The 20,026-nt window shown below is 45.4% G+C and overlaps 1 protein-coding gene across 4 annotated transcripts in view; it reads right to left on the bottom strand.

Moving 5' to 3' along the window:
* Positions 1–276: 276 nt before the first annotated feature.
* GATAD2B (GATA zinc finger domain containing 2B) overlaps positions 277–20,026 on the bottom strand; it is an 83,257-nt gene continuing 63,507 nt past the window's right edge. For 3 of the 4 annotated variants that reach the window (XM_019627395.1, XM_019627396.1, XM_019627397.1), the window contains exons 2-11: positions 16,156–16,491; positions 11,090–11,219; positions 9,737–9,868; positions 9,305–9,436; positions 8,675–8,845; positions 7,599–7,914; positions 6,324–6,526; positions 5,296–5,406; positions 5,025–5,142; positions 277–4,385 (exon numbers count right to left, since the gene is read on the bottom strand). In XM_019627395.1, coding sequence (XP_019482940.1) covers positions 4,252–4,385; positions 5,025–5,142; positions 5,296–5,406; positions 6,324–6,526; positions 7,599–7,914; positions 8,675–8,845; positions 9,305–9,436; positions 9,737–9,868; positions 11,090–11,219; positions 16,156–16,490 — 1,782 coding nt within the window. In that variant the 5' untranslated portion in view covers position 16,491 and the 3' untranslated portion in view covers positions 277–4,251. The remainder of the gene's footprint in view (positions 4,386–5,024; positions 5,143–5,295; positions 5,407–6,323; positions 6,527–7,598; positions 7,915–8,674; positions 8,846–9,304; positions 9,437–9,736; positions 9,869–11,089; positions 11,220–16,155; positions 16,492–20,026) is intronic. The other variant, XM_019627398.1, reaches the window with a different exon arrangement.

Genomic DNA, 20,026 nt, shown 5'->3' with positions numbered 1-20,026 from the left:
CCACCCCGGGTAGTGGTTCTCTCTACTCTCCACAGTCTGGACTAGGAACCTTAGCTTTCACACTAGCCCAGCCTCACCCCAACTTATGAAGCCTGAAACTGTGCAGATGGCTGCGGCTCTCCTTAGGGGAGGCTTTCTGAGGATGGCTTGTTCAAGTCCTTTCTTTCTATCATCCCCTGACAATCCACCCTCATCGGCCCACGGAACTAGGTTCTTCTCTGGGAGGTGAGGGGCAGGGCGGGGGAAATCCCTTGCATAAGAAAGCTTGACACTGAATTTCGTTATATAGGTATATTGTATATATGCTGATGCAATCAGAGGAAAAAAACAGTGCAAATACAATTACAATTCATAATAATACTTGGTTTCAATGCCCCCGGGAACTGCCCCATTCCTCGGCTACCTCCCAACCCCCAGCACTTCCCCACAGTATCAACCTAATGCTGGGGGGCAGGGAGGGGGGGCAGGTTAGGGGAGGGAGTGGGCTCTGCCAAGGCAGTGCTGGTGACCCGGAGGGACTCTCCGGGGTGGGGAGGCAAGGCACAAATGAGGGGTGGGTGGTGGGGGAGGTGGCATCTCTAAGGAGGATGGGGTTGGAGCAGCTGCCAGTCTCAGTGTGCTGGGCCCGGCCTCTCCCCACCCACCCTCCACAGCCCTGCCTCCCTACCCCCTCCCCTCCCCAGAAACCCTTTTGCACGGATCATACACAAACGGGCACATTACAAAATGACATAACACAGTTTCACAATATCCATGGCTAGGGCTTTTTTTTCTCTTTTTCAGGTTTTTTTTTTTCTACACAATGTACAATTCCTTTTAAATGGATCAAGAAATAGCTTATATACACGAATGAGTCCTTGTTATAACATCTCGGCAGCAAATATCATAAGCTAATGAAGGTCTTGTTGGAAGGGAAGGGAGCCTAGGACGGGGTGGGGTGGGGCGGGGGTGGAGAGAAGGGTTATGCCTTCTGGAGGGGTGGGGAGAAAAGGGAGCGGCTGGGAAGAGGAACAAAAGTAAAATATCAAGAAGCATCTTTACAAAGCAGTTCTATAGCTAACTCCTTTTAAAGGGGAAAGGAAAGGTAACCAAAGCAGGAAAACATTTATCTGTGTCTTAAAAAAAAATTGTCTACCATACATACATCCAAAAATGTAGAAAAAATACTTATTCCATGGATGGAGGAAGTCCAGATGCTGTGGTCAAATGACAAAAAAAAAAAAAAAAAAGACAAATAAGGACCTCTGTCCCTCAGCTTTACCCAAGCCTCCCCATGCATCCGCCCGAGTCAGGCCTCTCGGGAGGAAGCCACTGTCCACAAGCTGCTACTTTGAGAACCTCTGGGGATGGAGGAAGCCAGGCAAATAGTGGGGTCCTCGCTGTATCCCTGAGCTTCGGAGCTCTAGGGGTAAAGGGTGCCTCTGAACACGAGGTTTAGTGTCTGGGGGGCCCGAGGCCTGGGGATGGGCAGCAACAAGAGACTTGGGGCAACACAAGGCAATCAGTGATGAAAAAGGAGAGAAAGGAGGAAGACAGAAGGACAAGGGAGAGGGAGGGAAGGAGGGGGGTGGAAGGCGAATACTTTACCATGATTATGGAAACCTCCCCCCCATCACTGATCCCTGGGAAGGATATGAAAACAGGGAAAAGAGGGTAAGAAATCAAACCTTAGCGATGGAGCAAAGGGTTGCAGAGCTAAACTAGTCACCGAGCAGCCTGTCACCAACCTGTCACCGACCCTGAGGGGAGTAACACAGGGAAGGTCCCACCTGCGCTCTGGGGCCTCAGCACCTTGGCAGGCACTCAGCGGCAGGCTTTCCTTCCCATCACCCCGTTCTCACACTCTTACCTCCAAACCCCACTCAAAGGTGGCCTGGCTCCCAGGGAAGGGGTCAGCTCCAGGCAGGGACGGCCCCCAGCCAGACGGTATTGCACATTCTCTGTTCCTTACTTTTAATCTCAACTGACAAACTTGGGGACCTCGTACCTCTGAGCACCTCTGAGCTGGGGGAGGGGAGACATAACAGAAATGGCACTTCATCATGGGGTGGGGGGGGTGGGGGGAGAGGCTAGACAGACATGCCACAAGGCAAGATGACTTGTAGGGAAAATATTTTTTAAGAAAAGCTTCCAATTTCATGGAAGAGAGAAAAGCAAAACCAAACGATTTATCCAGTGCTTTCAAAGCACAGAGGGCAAAGAAAAGATGTAAGAATATATCTTTATATATATATATATAATTTTAAAATAACCCCACACCCAGTTCCATTAACCCCCCTCCCTCTCCCACCACTTACAGTCAGGGCACCACATTCCCCAGAAAAATACTCGAAACGACCCATCACTACCTGTTACTAGTATCTAGCTTCCAGATCATTTCGTCACTGGGGGAGCCAGACGCAGGCTGCATCTCTGCTCCTTTATTAAGTGCTCAACGAATTGGGGGCGGGAGGAAAGAAAAAAGCCAGGACGGCCCGTAGGGCCAGTAGAATCACCCACAGTGGCTCTGGGTATCGGGAGCAGAAGCCAGAGTGGGGAGAACTGAGCCTGATTCCAGCTCCTTCTCCCATCCCATCCCCAAACTTGATGGGGAAGATGTGCAGTTTGTGTGTGTGTGTTCATTTTAAAAGTGCCTTCTTACTTTAAAAAAATTATTTCATTTTAAAAAATAAAAGACGGGGAACTTCCCCAGGTGGCTTTCAAGGGCCAAATGTTCAACTCCTCTGTACACCTCTCTGCTGAGACCACCCCTTCCTTGCACTCTGGTAGCTTCTCGAGCTGCAGAGACAGGTGTGTGTATGCTGCGAGGAGAGCAGAAAGCCCTACCTTTCGGGGGCCCCCGTACCTCAGAAACAGCCTGGCCCCTTCCCCCCACGGTGTGGGCAAACGGGAGGCTGATGTCCCCCAATTCCCAGAACAGCAACATTGCACAATTCAATTCATTCTCTACATTAGTAGCGCTTAAGAAAAAATTAAAACAAACAAAAAAGCAAAATTACTAGAATTCAGGGTGGGGGGGAGACAGCCGCCTTCCTGGCAGAGGCAGTCATGCAGCCAAGTCGGGGCGGGCCCTCCTCACATTCAGAGTGAAGAGAGACAGATGTGAGTCTCAGCTGTCGGGACAGAACGCCCTCTGCTGCCTCTGAATCGATTTCCTGCCTCTGTCGTCTCACTCACTCACTCACTCATGCCCGTTCCAGCTTCTAGGACGCCCAACAAACACGGGCTGGGAACAGCGCCCTCTATGGTACAGATGGGGCTGCCATCACCAGGGGCAGCTTAGGATGAAAAAACAAAAAAGTGGGGTGGGGGAAATTTTTAGAAGAAAATAAGATGAAAGAATTCTTTTGGGCTAGTTGGCCTGGAATAGACGTTCGTCTGTCCCCTGGGGTCAGGACCAGTCTTCCTCCCCCAGCGTCCAGAAGGCCAGGGCCTGCTCAGTCGCCCTGGCTCAGCGTTCCACTCATCACTGTCATGATAAGCTCCTGCCTCCCCCTTCTCTCCGGGTCAATTCCAGGGTGGTTGTCTTAAAGCTTCTCCCCCCAGGCTCTCCCCCCTCATTCTTAGAGCCCAAGTTCAATACCAAACACTGCCTCCTGCACTGTCCAGCCCAGAGACCCCACAGTGCCTGTGCTGTTGTTCCTCCTTGCTTGATGCTACCACCTCCCCCCACCCCCGCCCCCAGGTTAAGTGCATAAGAACTCCCGCCCTGACCCTCCTAGTCATGCCCCATGTGGCAGCTAGGGACCCTACTGCAATGCTATCATTTAACTGAATGTCATTTGTGTTTACCAAAAAAAAAAAAAAAAAGATGAAAGAAAAGAGAAAAAGAAAAATATTGGAAGAGATTAAAAAGGTTTAACCGTCCACTGAACAAAGGGAGGACACACACATCATTAGAAACGATAATAATAATTACAGCGTAAAAACAAACTTTAGAGACAGACGTCAGAGGGCTTAGATGTCTCCCCAGGACCTCATCTATCAGAGGTGAAGCTCCACCTCACTGTTAGAGAAACCGAAGCGAAGAGTGCAGACAGACAGACAGATGGCAGGCGGAGTGAAATAGAGAGGGGGGCGGGCGGGGCGTGTGTTTTCTTGTTGATTTCTATTTTTTGTCTTCTGTTTTTCTGTTTTGTTTTCCGTGTATGGTAGGCACCAGTACAGGCACTGCATGCGACGGAAGTTGGGGCAATAGGAGGGGGGTGGGGTAAAATATTCAAGGTTGGGGCAGTACAAGTGGAACAGGCGTTATTTCTGCCCACTGATGGACTGCGATATAGACCGAGGAGGGATCATGTCTAAAAGGTATTCCCGCTGTCGGTCTGCCAGACTGGGGGCCTTGTGTCCTCCGATGCCAGTGTTCAAGTATGCAATGTTCACACCTAGACCCAGGAGACAAAAGTGGAGGGCAGGTATTAAGAGAGGAAGTGCCGCCTTCTTCTGCGCTCCCCTGGGGCTGCAGGGCTGGAGATGGTGAGAAGACATGAGGAGCTGCTTACTTCTGTCTACACTCAGTTAAGCTTTATTTCAGCAGTAACCCTCGGCTCTCAAGCTTTAGGGAAAGCAGCCTTCCTGAAACTTCGATCCTATCAGGAATAATGAACATGGTGTCCTGATAGTACAGGAGAGTCGGAGAAAACCATGGTGAGAGAAATAATCACGAGAAGAGATGAAGTCACTGTGTCTGCTTTGGCTGTGCGGCTGCTGACTGGATCACCGTCAGGACAGGCAGTCCCGCTGGGCTGGCCCAAAGTGATCAATAACCAATGCCCACCAAGGGGGCATATTAGACATTGGATTTCTAACAGCAGGGACTGTATCGTTTTCACCAGCAAAACCCTAGTGCACTGTGCCTGGCACGTAACATGAACTTAGCGAACATTTGCTAATAACAAAAGAGTGAAGGGAGTAGGACCTAAAGAACGAGCATAAAACAAAAGAACAGTTCACCTGAAGGGGCTGCTCAAGAATCGTGTGCTAACTAGTGACCCGAGACAAGTTCTCAGTTCAACCCTTCTTACCTGGCATGCCGAGGAGGCCACCTGGCACAGACAGCTGGGGGGCCTGTGCAAAGTTGGAAAGCATGGAACGGGCAGATGTGGGTATGCCACGCTGGAGGCTGCTCTGGGGCTGTGGAGCCTGCAATGAGGAGGAGAGAGTGCATCAGACTCTGTCGTGTGGAAGCTTTAGGGGAAGTAGGGGTGTGGGAGTACAGAAGGGTGGGGTGACTTCCCGCAGGAGAAAAACCAAGTTGGGATAAATGGCTAACAAACCCTCGGAAGCAACACTCACCTGTCGAAGCGTGTGATGTCTCATTATGGTCTCCTGTTTACTGACACTGGACACAGCCGGAGCCGTAGTGGGGGAGAGGGCTGCCTGCTGCTGTAATCGCTGCTCAATTTCCTGTTGGGAGTCATCAGGTCAGCTTGGGCAGGACAGCACCCAATTTCCTACCCAGAAAACCTGGAGGTCTTATTTCTAATGCTGCCAGCTAGTTGGAGGGATATGGAAAAGGCAAAAGAGTTTGGTGGGGTAGGTGCTTTGAGAGCTCTGGTACAGCAGCCAACATGCTTCACTGATTAAGGGGTCCCTCTCTCCAGGGAAGTGGGCTCTCAGATGCTGGCTGGAGAGATCTGGGGAGTGGCGATGAGCTGAGCCAATGTCATTCAGGCTGAGGCGTTACTGAGGTTTCATTTTCGATTGCTGTCTCCCCCCTTTCCAGAAGGTCCATGATACTACCCAAAAGGGTCTGATGGATGGTGGAGTGGAAAATGGGCTAGAGGAGAAGGACCTGGACTTGCCAACCCACTGTCCTCTCTGCAAGACAGTGTCACTGTATTAATACTACAGGAGTTCACACACTCTAGCACCACTCATCTACCCTTTCCTTTGTCATGCCTTTGTTATATGCGGACTGGAGATAATTACTTCTCTCAAAGAGATTTCTAATGCAGATACAAATCCCTCCACCCAAACCCATTTGTTTGAGGAGGAAATGAAGTCTAGAACAGAGGGGTTTCTGCAGTGCTCTTAGGGAAAGCCAAGCATCTCAAGCCTTCTGTCCCCTTCCCGTAACTTTAGCCATTGTGTGTCACTCACTGTGCTCTCACCCAATCAGAAATAACGAAACAGGAATAGCAAAGACATAATGGTAGGGAGGAAAAACCGGGAACCCAGGCCTCCAGGTTCGGAGAACCTAGATGCAGAAGCCTAGATCCCCAGGCCTGTGGGATCACACAGACCAAGTCCTGTAAACTCAGGTAAGTACCTTTAGGGAAAACCCGAGCTGGGCAGGCGACTGGGGGCAGGTCAGAGCTCACCTGTTCCTGCTGTAGGGCTTTAACGAAGGCGTTTTTCAGCCGATTGGTGTGCTCGGCCTTGAGCGCCTTCTTCTGGTTGGAGGTCATACACTGCTCACACAGAATCTTCCCATTCTTCTCTTGCTTCCAGTGAGGGGTGAAATCGGTGCGGCACTGGGCACAAACGAAGGGCTCGACCCGCAGAAGGGAGGCACAGCTTTTGCCTAGATGCCAACAAAAAGAATCGTCGGTGGTTTCACATTTCCTCTCTCTCTCTCTCGTTTCTCTTCATCAAATGGATGTTTTTCCTGGAGTTTCTTCTGTTGTATTAAGAAAGAGGCTACAAAAATCCCTCTATAGCTTACAAAAGACTTTTATTTCCTTTGATTGTAACATTACTTTAGTGAATTCTGAGAGTACCATCCCCACTTACAAATGACAAAACTAAGTCTAAGAAACACAGCTCTTGACAGACAAAGCTGGGACAAGCAGCCAAGCTTTCTGAGTTCCTACTATGTTATAAGGAGAAGAGAATGTGTCACTTCAGAGTGGAAGGGCTCCACCCAACGCAGTCAAGGCTTTTGCTTCTTGGCAGCTCCACCTCAGACTGCACTTATCCTTGTCACATATGTTTATAATTTTAGTTATCGGTGTCTAAATTATTCACTTTGTGATCTGTTTCTAGTCTATATCAAACCCTTTAGGCACTTTACTGTCAGGTGTCCCCCCTAAGACCGTATGTTTGGAAATTCAGGCATAGTAACTTGTTAGTTTAGACTGTAAGCTGCTAATACTTCATTGTCTGGCTCGGTGTTGGTTTACAAGCTTTTATGTGGTCATAATGTCTATTTTCTCACCTATAAGCACTCAAACAGCAGGAAATGAATATAATAATGCAGCACAATGCTTCATAAACACTGACATTAAAAATAAATGTTCTGGTCATCAAATTTTGCATGCATCATGCTAGGCACCATTTTTTTTATATATAATTTCAGGTGTACAAAACAATGTAATAGCCATAGGCACCATTTTCAAAAAAACTAAATATCCTGCAAAAAAATACACAAGATAAACAAAATTCACAATACAAATATTAAGCCTAATACACAGACACACAGAGCTCTCCTGATATGCTGCTCCCAAATGGCCTCCGAGTAAGAAGTGGAGGCAGGGGAGCCGCCTAAGGAGAGGTTCTTTACTACGACCCCGTGCCCTGCGCTGCTCTGCTCACGTCAATGAGGCCTGGCAAGCTCTTGCTAAGCTACGAAGACGGACCAGGAGACACGGTCCTACCTTGGCTGTCGATGACGCTCTGCACGACCTCTTCCAAGCCTACCATGTAGATGAACTCGCTATTGGCTGCACTAGGTAGGAAGTGCAGCAAAGGAGCGGGAGGTTTGGGGGGTGGGATCTCCAGGAGTGTCTTTTCCAGCTGTTTGCGAAGAGCAAGTTTGGCCGCAGCCTGGGAGTTGGCTGCGTCGGTCATGGCGCCGGGGCTAGGAAGTGGTGAGGACACTCTGTTCACGGTCCCTGGCTGGATGTGGGAGGCAAGGTTCATATAGATGGCAGAGGACGTTGTGCGCTGGCAGGGAACAGAAGAACTTGACTGCTGGAACAGAGTGAGTGTGGAGTCAGTGGCGGTGAGTGTGGAAGGACCGATTTCTGCCTTTGTAGCAGAGAACCCTGTCTGCTCCTAGTCTCGGCTGCTTAGTTTCCCTCAAACCCAGAAAAGGCCAGGAGGTGTCCACCTTCTTCCCTGTGAAAGAACTCAGCACGTAGGAAAGGAGAATGCTAACGGCTCGGAGCTGAAAACTGCTGAGGGAAAAATAAAAATTGGGACTGCTTGCTGTCACACATCCGTATGCTTATTCCCTAGACCAGGGGTCGGCAAACTTTTGAGACGGAAGAGCCAATCCTGTCCCTCACAACAATTTAAAAATTACTCAAGAGCCGTAAAACACATGAAATCATCATTATGTGAAAAATATCCTTTACAAATTTTATACATGAAACTATGATAGTTTTATTTTCATTTTCAATTTGACTTCAGAGCCACATGTACGTATCCAAAAAGAGCCGCATGTGGCACGCCAGCCGCAGTGTGCTGACCCCTGGGCTAGACCCCTCTATCTCTTCCTTCCAGGCAGATTTAGCTCACTGCTGCTCTGCTGTGTGACCTCTCTTCCCACTACTATTAATACTTTCATAGAATTCTCAATGCTTCCACTTTGGGGACAGCTGTCCAACCTCCACCAAAGTTAGCCTCTGTCCTAGAGTTTCTCTTTGTCCGAATCTGTAAAATCTATGGTGTTTTCAACAGGGAAAGCACATAAAGGCATTCTCTGTTCCCACTCAGGGCTCTCTCTTACCGGCTGGTAATTGATGGCGGGATTCATATTGGGTGTTGTGGTGCGTACGAGGCCAGGCTTGGGCGGGCCCCGCTGACCCTGTAGCTGGGCTGGGTTTGGTGCAATAACACGCTGAGACATCAGCATGTGTGGGAGGGTGGTATTGGTCGCTGAACGAATAACACTGTGACCCTGAAGGGGAAGAAGAGGAAAAGAACTAGTCAAAAGTGGTAAATGCTCCCCAAAATGCTAAAGAGAAAGCACTGCCTATAATACACAGCTGAGTGGAAACACAGAAACAGCCAGACTTGGTAATTTTGTCTAACGACCTACGAGATAAATCTACCGCCACTGTAAACCCTGATTAATGGCTAGGAATTCCCTGGCTTTTTTTGGTATAAGCTATCTGACCCTATACGGAAAGGATTAATCTGGAAACATTCTCTAGATAAGAAAAGCTACAGTGGGAAGATGAGGGTTATTCATTTTTCCCTTGCAGACTGAATTATGCCATAAAGGACCAACAGGACTATCTGTAGTGATAACCCCTGTATCACAGCTGGGTTCTTTTAGAATCTTCACAAAAGCCCTAAAACAGAGAGAGGGTGAACAGGGCCCTTCGACACTAAGATCTCACTATGGGTCACATACCTGTAATGTTCTCAAATTCTGAGGTTCGACCCCTTGGGCCCCAGGCCGGGAGGAAAGCTTGGACAGGCCCTGCTGCCCCACGTGGGCAGGGGATGGCTGAACGATAGATGCTGCATTCTGTACAACTGGAGTCTGGGGGACAGACAGAAAATGAGACAGTGGAAAAAGCTAACAATAATCAGAGGTAGAAATCTGGTGTACTTCTAGACTTTCAAAATTCTTTGTCAGTGTGAGCACCTATTGACCAGAAGGAAAAACGAGAAAAACACAATCAAGGTTTTCTCGATTAAGGCCCAAGATTAAAAACTCCCTATTCCTAGACTTAAAACCCATGAAACGACAGAATAGTAAGCCGCCTAGCTGCACCTCCCTGGGTAGCCCCTTCTCCAGCCCGCTCTCTCTCCTCTCCCTCCCCGGCCCTTGCCGCCTCACCTTCTGGACCACGTTCTCCTTCTGCAGCTGACTCTGTCTCAGCTTCTTCAGCAGCACCAGGCGGGCTTCTTCCAGCCGCAGCTCGTCCCTCAGCTGCTTGATGAGCTGCTGCCGCTCCTCAATGCCCTTCCCCTATGGAAATATGGAGACTGTCAGCTACCGTAGCAGGTGCCCAGAGTCCCTTCCTGCAAGACGATGCCTTCTTTTAGGTCTGAAACTTTCATATTCCACAAGAAGCAGAAATGTCGATGGGGTTGTTGTCTTTGTGTCCTTGGGGTCTGGCACAGTGCCTGGTATTCAGTAGGCACAGTAAGTTCTCACTTAAGTCGTCAATTGTTCTTAGAAACTGTGACTTGACAGTATGTGAAATGACACATAATGAAGCCAATTTTGCCACAGGTTAATTGATATAAACGAGTTAAGTTCTTACGGCATATTTCTGGCTACAAACACATCACAAAACTTCTAAATAAATACCAAAACACTTCTAATATTAAATACTGAACTAAATGTGAGCTATATAGACATTTAAGAAAGATTAATAAAAACAAATAAGGTAATTATTTTCAACTGGGTTATTCCACTTCAGGGTTGTGAGTGGCTGGAGTCTCTCTCTGGACAGTGGGACCCACACACACTCAGGAGACAGTGTACACACGCCTATTAGCCTAACATGCGCATGTTTGGGACGTGGGAGGAAACTGGAGTCCCCAGAGAAAAACCACACAGACATGGGCAGGACAAGCAAACTCCACAGACACTGGCCCCGGCTGGGAACTGAATTTTTTTTCTTATTAACACTATGAGGAAATGAAGTTGAACAAAATGACCTTATTCAAGGACTTGCTGTACTCAAAAAATGCTTACAGAAAGGAGACCACACAAATGATAATCAACCAGATTCCTGGCAAAATATAAGAATGGCCAAAGAAAGACATTTCTTTCCTTTAAGATAATGTTTCTAAGTCTTTTTAAGCCATGCTCCCTCTAGGAATAGATGAAAATTTAGGAATCCCTCCATAATTCTGAGACCCAGGGGAGTGTCGAAGGCATCCTTCCAGCCGAGAGTTTACTTTATGTGACTTGAATTATGAAGTTTATTTTTCATTTTCCAAAGATATATTATATTGGATATGCTTTTCCAAACTATCTTCTGCACTTGAGTCTAACAGTTCCTCTGGAAGAGCATGCCCTTGAGCTTGAGTCATTAATAAAGTTTCATCAATGGGTAGTTATTTAGATCCAGAAAGTAAACCATAAAAAAAGACTGAGACTCTGACAGAATTAAAGAGAACAGGAGGAGCAAGAACAACCCCCCCCCGCCCCCCAAGACCTGTCTTTTTTTTCCTTTACCTTAAACATTTCCAGGTTGGCTGCTTTGAGTCTTTCTTCCATTCGGGAGCTGGAACGGGGGCTGGATGCTTCATTATCAGACAAAACAATGATGTCTGGGGATGGAGTTAGCCTTCCTCGATCTGGATCACTAGACAAGGAAAAAAAATTAAGTTATTTCCAACTGTGATGGTTCATAGAAAAGTTTTAAGAACTTCTTTTCTACACTAAACAAAGAAATCCAAGGGAACTTAGGTCTGTCCCGATTCACCCCAGGGAAGACAGAGCACACAAACCCTGGGATTAAGATGACACCACCAAGATGTGATAAAACCTCGGCAGAAGTACTTTTCCCGTCTAAACTCCTCACAGAGACAACAAAGACAAAGACACTGATGTTAGATGTGGAAATAAGAGATGAGCGCTCTTATCACACTGACTTACATAAAAATTCTAAGTGTTTTCCCTGCAGCTCCCTCCTTTGGGTTGGCTCATTAGTTCCAGAGGGGCTGCAGGAGAAAATGGCTGGCCTGACAGGGGAGGAAGGGCGCAGGCAGTAAGCCTCAGCTGTCCACCCTGGTGCAGTGACATGTTGCTAAGGAGGCAGCTCATTATACCAATAACATAGTCCCGGCTATCTGAGGACTTATAAGAAAGGAGGGCATACGACAACTCCAATGATAGTCTAACTTAGACAACGCCAATAGACGACCCAATGATAGTCTCTCTTGTTAAGAGTTAAGGCAAAAGAAGGTGCTGCTGTCACTGGCTGGAGGGAATGGATGGTGCCACGTATAATGTCTTCCGCCTCCTGGAGGGCGGAAACTCCTGGACTAAATATATGGAATCTGTACCTACTTGCCAGAGTTCTACTTAGCACCTTCCCTCAGAAACGGCCTAGAAATGACTTTGAAATCTACACCTTCCACACTGGTTTCCCAGAGCCTGTTTATTAAACAACTCTAAGATGACAAAAAATGGCACTCACTGCTTAAGGCCTGGATAACAAGAATCCGAGAAATTCTTACTGACTTAGGTTCCCAAATCAGTGATCATACCTTCTTCCTCTTCTCTCATTTTTTTATTTTTAATTAAAGTTTATTGGGGTGACAACAGTTAGTAAAGTTACATAGGTTTCAGGTGTACAGTTCTGTAATTCATCATCTGAGTATCATGTGTGTGTTCACCACACAGACTCCTCTAACTCCTTAACTCAAAGCTATCTTCCTCCCAGACCCTACTTCCGTGAAAGCTTCATTGTAGCTTGGAATATACAGGTCTAAAGCACTGTGTTCTTAGGTCTTATTTAAACATGTAGCTCAAACTCTTAACTCCCACAGATCTTCAGTCCTGAGAGCCTCTTTACCACTTCTCAGAGCTTCTTATCTCAGCTGCTGTTGGCACAGATGCCTTTTAAACAAGGCACACTGGATGGTTAGGATAGGCATTCAATTTATCAATAGGATAAAAGTGAGGTACGAAAATCAACCAAATTTAGCTGAGAAAATAGAATTAAGGGAATGGAATAATAAGAACGACTGTCCTGGAACTATTAAGTCCATCTGAATTTCTTCTATAACCACTGGTCACAGATACAGCAAGCTGAGAAGGCGGGGTTACAGAAAAAGAAGCCACTAGAGGGAGAAAAGAACCTTTTATTCTCTAACCCCAATTTCCTGGAGTAATGGTCAGGCCTAAATAAGTACCTGAATTCATTTTCTGGGTGACGTCATCATTTCTGTATTCCTTCACCCCCCCACCATCCCTAACAATGACATGGATGAACAATTTTGAGCTCTGGTCTTCTACTCCTTCTACTTGATTCCCTAATGTTTACATCAACAGTCAGAAGCTCCTTCCATTCGGTCCTGGCTGGATACATACATCAGATTACTTCTATGCTAAGGAATTCTTCCTTGCTCAAATGAGAGCCACCTACTGCTTAGGGAGTGCCCAGCAACAGGACAGGCAGAGCCATTCCTGAAGGGAGATTCTGGAGGGGCATTTATCTGGAATTGTAGCTGAGAACCCTAAATGATATTTCATTCCCAGATATAATCAGGCCCACATTAAATAGACAGCACAGGTAAGGCTAAGCCCAAGTCAAGTTTAATTCTTTTTTTTTTTTTTTAACTTTGACCTGGGATTCTGGCTTCATTTATCAAACCTTCTGGGGACAGAAATTGTTTTGCTACTTTCCCCAACATATATATAGAATTTACAATATTTGGTGTTCTTAAATATAAAACGCTACCTGTTAGAGAGGGATTATTAATTAAAAGCCGGACATGCTGCTGACATCACTTATGACTCAGACGGGCAGATTCCCAGAAGCTGTAAAATGCCTAATCCTTAACCCAGAAGTAAAAACAGAAAGAAAGATGCCATTTCTCTCTAGCATTCCAAAATATAAGCAGTATTGGTTTCATACAGACCTTATTTCATAGATATAACTTGCCCAAATGGGGGGGGGGGGGACAGTTGGGCATTGATATGGCTAGCATGTCAAAAGCTCTTCCTTTTTTCTGCTTTAAAACTCTTTCTTTTTATCCATATCAACTAAGCCACTGTTCTTCTTGCTGAGCGATCTATCAATCTTATGCATTCTTATAACAAGCTAGGGGCTAAGTGGAAATAGCTATCAGTGTGCCTGGTGACAGGGAAGAGGTGGCCCTATCATGGGCCACGAGGGCCTGTTTTTCCAAGGAGAATGGGGATCTAGGTGGCTCACAGAAAGCCTCTTTTCCTGGTGACCATTAAATACAACTCCCAGCTTCTAGAGGATGAACTTTCCAAAGTTCAGCCCTCTAAAATAACAGCAATGGTAGGGTTTTCAGGGTAGTCTGACTTTTTAACACAGAATTTATCTGTGACATTGTACAATTCCAACAGCACTAATGAGATCTTACCAAAATGTGTAACAGTGTTTCTATGAAAATGCATTTTCAGTTCCAATTTGGGACATGAGGACTCCACCTAACATTTTTCCTCCCCAATGAAACAGAATGAGTCACTCGCTCGCAAATGGAAAGGGTAATTCTGGGACAAGTGGGCTGTGCAGGTGCCTGATCTCATTCATCTACTCCCTTTTCCCCAAAGGACCTACGGATTCATCTACTTTCATAACATTCTACCGACACTACCTACGGCTTATAAGATTTTTTTCCTCTTCCAGGACCACTAGGGAATTATCTGAAATTTCCTAAGGGTTTTTAATGCTATACCAAAAATAATGTTCTCTCACTGGGTGTTTTTTAAAAAACAATAACCCTAGGACAATACTAGTAAGTAAACATTAAAAGGTGGATAAAGAAAGCCAGGTAACGTTATAACCATTCCTCCTTTCTTCTTTCTCCATCAGTCCACCTCCTTAAAGATCCTACTTTGAATCAGTTCTAGGACAAAGTCAGTTGGAGGGCAACTGGTAATTCTCATGCCTAACAGCTGTTTCTGAACCATAATAAACGGAATGTTGTTAAAACTAGGGTTTATCTATCCTGTGATTCACTGTCGAGATAGGTTCTACCCTCAGACAGTTCTAGGTACCTCTTCTTAGTGTGTGCTCCACAGTTTGAAGTGCTCGACTTTGACAAGACACCAGAAAAAAGACATGTGTGCTTGTGTTGTGTGTGAGAGCGAGAGCGCAAGCATGAGTGTATGAGGTGTGATCAAACAATACGGTGAATGTTTAAATTTAAAAAATTACTATAGTAAAAGACGCACTGCCATTAATCCCCCTCAAAATACTCACTCTTGCTTCGAACACACTTATCCCATCATTCTTGCCACTTTCTGAAGCAGTTCTGGGAGTCCTCTTTCGTGAGTGTCTTTAGTTGCGCTGCCATGGCTGCCTCGATGTCCTGAATCATTTTGACTTTGGGGCAGAGCCAATAGTCGCATGATGCCAGGTCTGGTGAATAAGGTGGATGAGGACACACCTCATCGTTTTTATTTGACAGAAATTGCTGTATACCAGAAGCGATGTGTGACACAGAGCGTTGTCATGATGGAGGATGATTGACGGCATACTTTAAAACACACCTTCTCTCAACTGTAGCTCACACCTGACTGCACCGAACAAGTTGAAACATGTTACACAGTGTATAAGGTTCTATGCACTGATTCTCATATTGAAGATCCCTGCCTTTCCGTTGGATGGCACTCGGCAGCAGCACTCACCGTATTTTGTGATCACAACAGAAAGGCTGTGTCACATATCACTTCTGGTATAAGGCAATTTCTGTCAAATAAAAAAATTACAGTGTGTCCTCATGCACCTTATTCACTGGAGCTGGCACCGTGCGACTTCTGGCTCTTCCCCAAAGTCAAAATGACCACAAAAGGTAAACATTTTGAATCGACTGAGGATATTGAGGCAGCCATGACAGCACAACTAAAGACACTCACGAAAGAGGACTCACAGAACTGCTTCAGAAAGGTGGCAAGAACGATGGGATGGGTGTATTTTGAGAAGGATTAATGGCAATGTGTCTTTCTGTAATAAACTTTAAAATTTAAACATTCACCGTATTGTTTCATCACACCTCGTATATGCACAAGGGAATGTGTATGCGTATGTGGGGGTTGGGGAAAGTGGCACAAATGAAGCAAGAATATATAGATTTACCACATGAAGATAATTTCCTTGTTGACAAAAGGAAAGCTGCGCCCATGTTTTTTGACATTATAATAAAAGCTAGGACTCCATAATAAATACATCCTTAAACTCCTGAGATGATCTGAAAAAAAGAATGTTTTTTCCTCCTAAAATGGCCCTAAGATTCCAGTGAAAATTGTATATTAACTCACTTTTAATTGGGGTATCAGCTCTACAGTGCCTCCTCTATCCAGAAACGACCACTTATCTTAAGGGTAGGAACTATGATTGTCTGTATGCTATGCCAATTTCTGAAGCACCTAGTTTCATTAGGAGATGAGAGGAATTCAGGGTTAAGCCAGATGGCACAGATATGTCTTCTTTCAAAAAACTTTAGGATGAAAGACACCCTCTCCTGGTATGTATTCCATTTTCCTAGGCTCAGTTTCTGAGCAGACCTCTCGCTGGAGGCAGCGGGGCCGAGCCCTACCTCCGTCTAGCACTCATGTCCACGGGCTCATCATTGATGTTTTCTTTGCCAGGCCGTCCAGCAGTCCTGCTGTCTCCATGAGGCCTCAGGTTCCCATTGAGCTTCTCTTCATAGCCCTTGACGCCACTGCCATCCTGTTTGGTGGGTAATTCATGCGGCACCTCAAGATTTGCCAAATCCTTCCGTTTGAGCAGTGCCAACATTTTCAGGCGTTCCATGGCCTCGTGACCCTCCATTTTCAGTCGCTTGGCCAGGACATCATCTCGCTCATCTGCTGGGTCCAGGCTCCGTTTCAACAGATTCAGGCGAAGAGCGTCTTCTGTCATTCTATCCATCCTACGGAAAGAAAACTACGAATCAGATCAGAATAAAGTTCCTTCCATAGTTCATAAAGAAAGAGCGCAGGTGGTAAAGGTATTAAGAATCATAGATATATACAAGGAAGTTCAAAGTTAACTCAGCTGCTAACTTTCTACCCTATATCTTCCCAGAAGCTAAAGAAACTACAAATACTGTCTAGTCATTGAGGTCTTTACTGTATAGATTCCTGAAACCAAACACACCACACTCACTCGGATGATCCATTCAGAGCCTACATCTCTCAAAAAAGAAACCTTCTTCTGTGACTGGCTTTTTGTGCATGCATGCTCAAAGTCAGATGCTTTGGCTGTACTCTCAGATCAAATTTGTCTCCTAAAAAAGACTCTTAGGAATGGTAAGTTCCTCAGGTCACGCACACTATCGTAAACTGGCCCATCTTGTGAATGGAGAAATGTGAGAAAGATGATTAGACAAAGGGCACCTAACAGGAGGCCTCAGTTGTCTGGATACAGCAAGGACCAGAGGGGCCCACTGTTGTTTGACCTCAATTCTATACAGATGCAGATTTAACATCATAAGATACTTGGCTTTGCTTAATGAAGAACTCAGGTGCTTTTAGGCTGATGAGGTAATATTCACTCATGCAGCAAAATTATTAAAGGCAAGCTAATTATCATTTTCCCTTCTCACTTTGTTTTTTTACACTAACAAAATCTAAATGCAGAATGTCTCCAACACTTTTATATCCAGGGCTGTTTTCCTGGTAGGAAATAGCAATGAGGCAGTGGAAAGAAAAATTTTTGAGTCATAGAAACATAGGTTGTAACTGCTACTTACTTTTACAAGGACAAACATTTAATAAGTTACTTTACCTCCCCAAGTCTCAATTTCACCTGTAAAAATGGATGTTTAGAAAGTGGTACGCATATTTTGCCACAATAAATTTTTTTTTAAATCCAGTGTAACAGAGACTGATTAAAAACAATACAAGCGATCTTTTTGGGGTGATGGAAATGTTCTAAAACTGGGTTGTGGTGATAGCTGCACAACTCTGTAAATTTACTAAAAAAATAAAATCATTGAGTCATACACTTAAGTTATACTCCAGTAAAGCTGTAAAAATAATATTCAATGTAAACTTGTCACACAAAAATTCCTCTGCAAGAAGCAAAGCAAAAATTCTGTAAAATGAATGTTGTATGTTGTCTTTCAAAGCCTAGCCAACCTTTTTTGTTTCTTCTGGGCTACTAGTGGCAACAGCTAATATTTCTGAAGTAGCTACTTAAAAGCCAAACATGCTACTAGGCACTTTATCATGTGTTCTTATTTAAATTCTCCTCAACAAATTACTAAGAGGTATTGTCCCTGCTTTACAGGTGGGAAAAAGTGTCATATCGACTATTCCAAGACTGCAAAGCTTTAGATAGTGAATCTGGAATTCCAACGCTGGTCTCTAGCTCACTTCAAAAATTTACTATACAGTACATCTCCCTGCTCAAAGTGAGGTAATCTTAGGGAGCAGTGTTGTATAGTTCCATGTTTACACATCCAACCATCCCTGCATTCCCCCCAACCCCAAATATTAAGTACACACTATATGCCAAGTTCAGGGTTAGGTGCTAGGAATAAAGGTGAGAAGAAAAAAAAAAGACTAGGTCACTGCCTTTAAACAATTTCATTCAGATAGAAGACAGATGTATATGCATATAACTACATATTTGGAAGTTCACACAACTAATTTTCTCTGCCTTCCTATCCTGCTTTTCTCCCTCATATTTCAGTGAAGAGACTTCAACTCATCCAGAGGCAAAAGCTAAAGCCTGCAGAGCATCCTTGACTTTTCCTGACTCTTAAACCTAAGTCACCAAGTCCAAACAATTCTATTCTCTTCCTCTGAGTGTGAAGGAGAGACTAGTGGCATGTTGCTGCTGGCAGCCACCTTGTGAGCACAAGGAAGGCAGCGGCTGCAGCAGAGCACTGAGGTGGGAGCTAATTACACAGCTGTGCCACCTGAAAGCTCGTCTCTGGGTTCTGGTTACATAGGCCAATAAATTCCCTTAATTTAAGTCAGTGCGAGCTGGGTATTCTGCTCCCTAAACTGAAAATATCCTAACAGAAAACTGTTAGAAGTGCCAGTGTGAAATCTAGGTGAATCTGTCCAACAGAAAGGTGGATACATGGCACACAGGCAACAGAGCCCGAGCTCAGGCCAGAAATGGAGATAAATATTTGAACACAAAAAGGAGGTAATTCAAGTAATACATGAGGATGAGTGAAACAACCCAGAAAAAGATGAACATACAGTCAGAAGGGAAAGGGCCAAAGAGAGAACCTTGGGAATACCTCCATTTCAGGGCTGGCTGGTCAGAGAGCTAGGGAAAAACTAGGAAAGCATTACATGTTAACACATTAAAGCAGAGTTTCAAGAAGAGAGTAATTGTGTCTCAAATTACAGCAAAAACATGCCCAGCTTTAAATGTACTGTTGACTGTTGTAAAAGACAAGAATGGCCAGATGGGAGCGCAGATCTAGACCCATGCCTGTCAGATTTTCAACTCTGTTACCCCCCCAAACCAAAATCCAAGTCTGCAGAAAGACTCAGGGGATCATGAGGGAAGAGAGTAGAGGGAGAGAGGATGAGCAAAACGAATTACCATCTACTGAGCTCCTGCTATGTACTGAGCAATGTACAAGGTCCTTTACATTTGCCCTCATTTAATCACATCGGAGGAATAACAGACATTTAAATTGTCAACGAAGATAAAAAACCTCCAATTCTGGGCCAGCTGAGTGGCCCGTTGGTTAAGAGTTGGCTTGGGACACCGGCTCTGAGCAGCAGGGCCCTGGTTCGGATCCCACATTAAGGCCAGTGAAGCTGCGCCCTCTACAGCTAAGATGGTGAACAACAGCTCAACCTGGAGCCGGGCTGCTGTGAGTCGCCCACGACAGCGAAGGCTGCAGCAGGGCTGGTCAGCAGCCGGCGTGCAACTGCCTCACCCGGGAAGAGCACAATGATAATACCAACATGGGCCAGTGAAGCAATGTCCTCCACAACTAGACTGAAGAACTGAAGAACAGCAACTTGTCTGTTCCCTTTCCCCGATTCCCCAATGCTGTTCCCCTCCCCCAATTCCCCAATAAAATCTTAAAACAAAACAAAAAACCTCCAATTCTCAAAAATGACAAAATGTGAGCCTATAATAAAACATGACTTTAAAGGTTTAAAGTAGCAATAGTCTAACAGACCATGTTACTTCATGAGTTCTCAAGTTTGTGCTGAACAAGACAAAGAAGTCCTTACAAAGCAAAACAGATTTTCTTTAACACATAAAAAATAAGTTTTAAAAAAGTATTTTGGTTTCAAAATACTAAGTAGCAATGAAAAGTACTTTCTTTAAAAAAATATACCTTTCGGGCCGGCCGAGTGGCGCGATGGTTAAGAACTGGCTTGGGACGCCAGAGGCCCCGGTTCGGATCCCACATATGAGGGCCAGTGACACTGCCCTCTGCAGCTAAGATGCTGAACAACAGCTCAACCTGGAGCTGGGCT

The sequence above is a fragment of the Hipposideros armiger genome, unplaced genomic scaffold, assembly GCF_001890085.2.
Source record: "Hipposideros armiger isolate ML-2016 unplaced genomic scaffold, ASM189008v1 scaffold_729, whole genome shotgun sequence".
NCBI classification, from domain to species: domain Eukaryota; kingdom Metazoa; phylum Chordata; class Mammalia; order Chiroptera; family Hipposideridae; genus Hipposideros; species Hipposideros armiger.
Note: the sequence above shows the minus strand (reverse complement) of the source record. Positions and strands in the feature narration are given on the sequence as shown.